The 535-nt window shown below is 36.4% G+C and overlaps 1 protein-coding gene across 1 annotated transcript in view; it reads right to left on the reverse strand.

The window, feature by feature from the left end:
• Window positions 1-10: 10 nt before the first annotated feature.
• Window positions 11-535, reverse strand: part of LOC109953935 (zinc finger protein 678-like) — a 2,371-nt gene continuing 1,846 nt past the window's right edge. The window contains exon 2 of the mRNA XM_020589371.1: window positions 11-532. Within this exon, the coding sequence (XP_020445027.1) occupies window positions 347-532 (186 nt within the window). The 3' untranslated portion in view covers window positions 11-346. The remainder of the gene's footprint in view (window positions 533-535) is intronic.

Raw genomic sequence — 535 nt, forward strand, 5'->3', positions numbered from 1 at the left:
GAAATGTAGATCACCAAAATCGCTGATAACGTATAACATTCAGTATTCAAACATACTAAAACAGTAAATAATACAAAGTGTTATGCAGTGTTTTAAATATCAGATTCAAGACATTTATCAAATGTGACTAACGGTCTAAGTTGTATATAAACCAAGTCTTAAAATATCTGTTAAAAGCAGTCTCAAATCTATGCCTAACAGTTTACCACAACAATCATCATGAAGACCTTCAAAACAAAATATGACTTTTACATAGTTTTGCATCTGTGCACATGCCCTGTTCAGAACTTCAAAACATGCAGTGGTGGGTTTGTAGATAACGTAGTGTAGACACACACTGACAGATTTACATGTTCACCCTTGTGTGAATACATTCATGGATTTTTAGTCCACTTGATCTAGTAAAAGTTTTCTCACACTGTTCACACCAAAACGGCTTCTCACCAGTGTGAATACGTTGATGGTATTTTAGACTCCCCAACTGCCGAAAAACTAACCCACACTGGTCACAGCTGTACGGCTTCTCTCCAGTGTG

This window comes from Monopterus albus, unplaced genomic scaffold (genome assembly GCF_001952655.1).
Source record: "Monopterus albus unplaced genomic scaffold, M_albus_1.0 scaffold2144.1, whole genome shotgun sequence".
NCBI classification, from domain to species: Eukaryota; Metazoa; Chordata; class Actinopteri; order Synbranchiformes; family Synbranchidae; genus Monopterus; species Monopterus albus.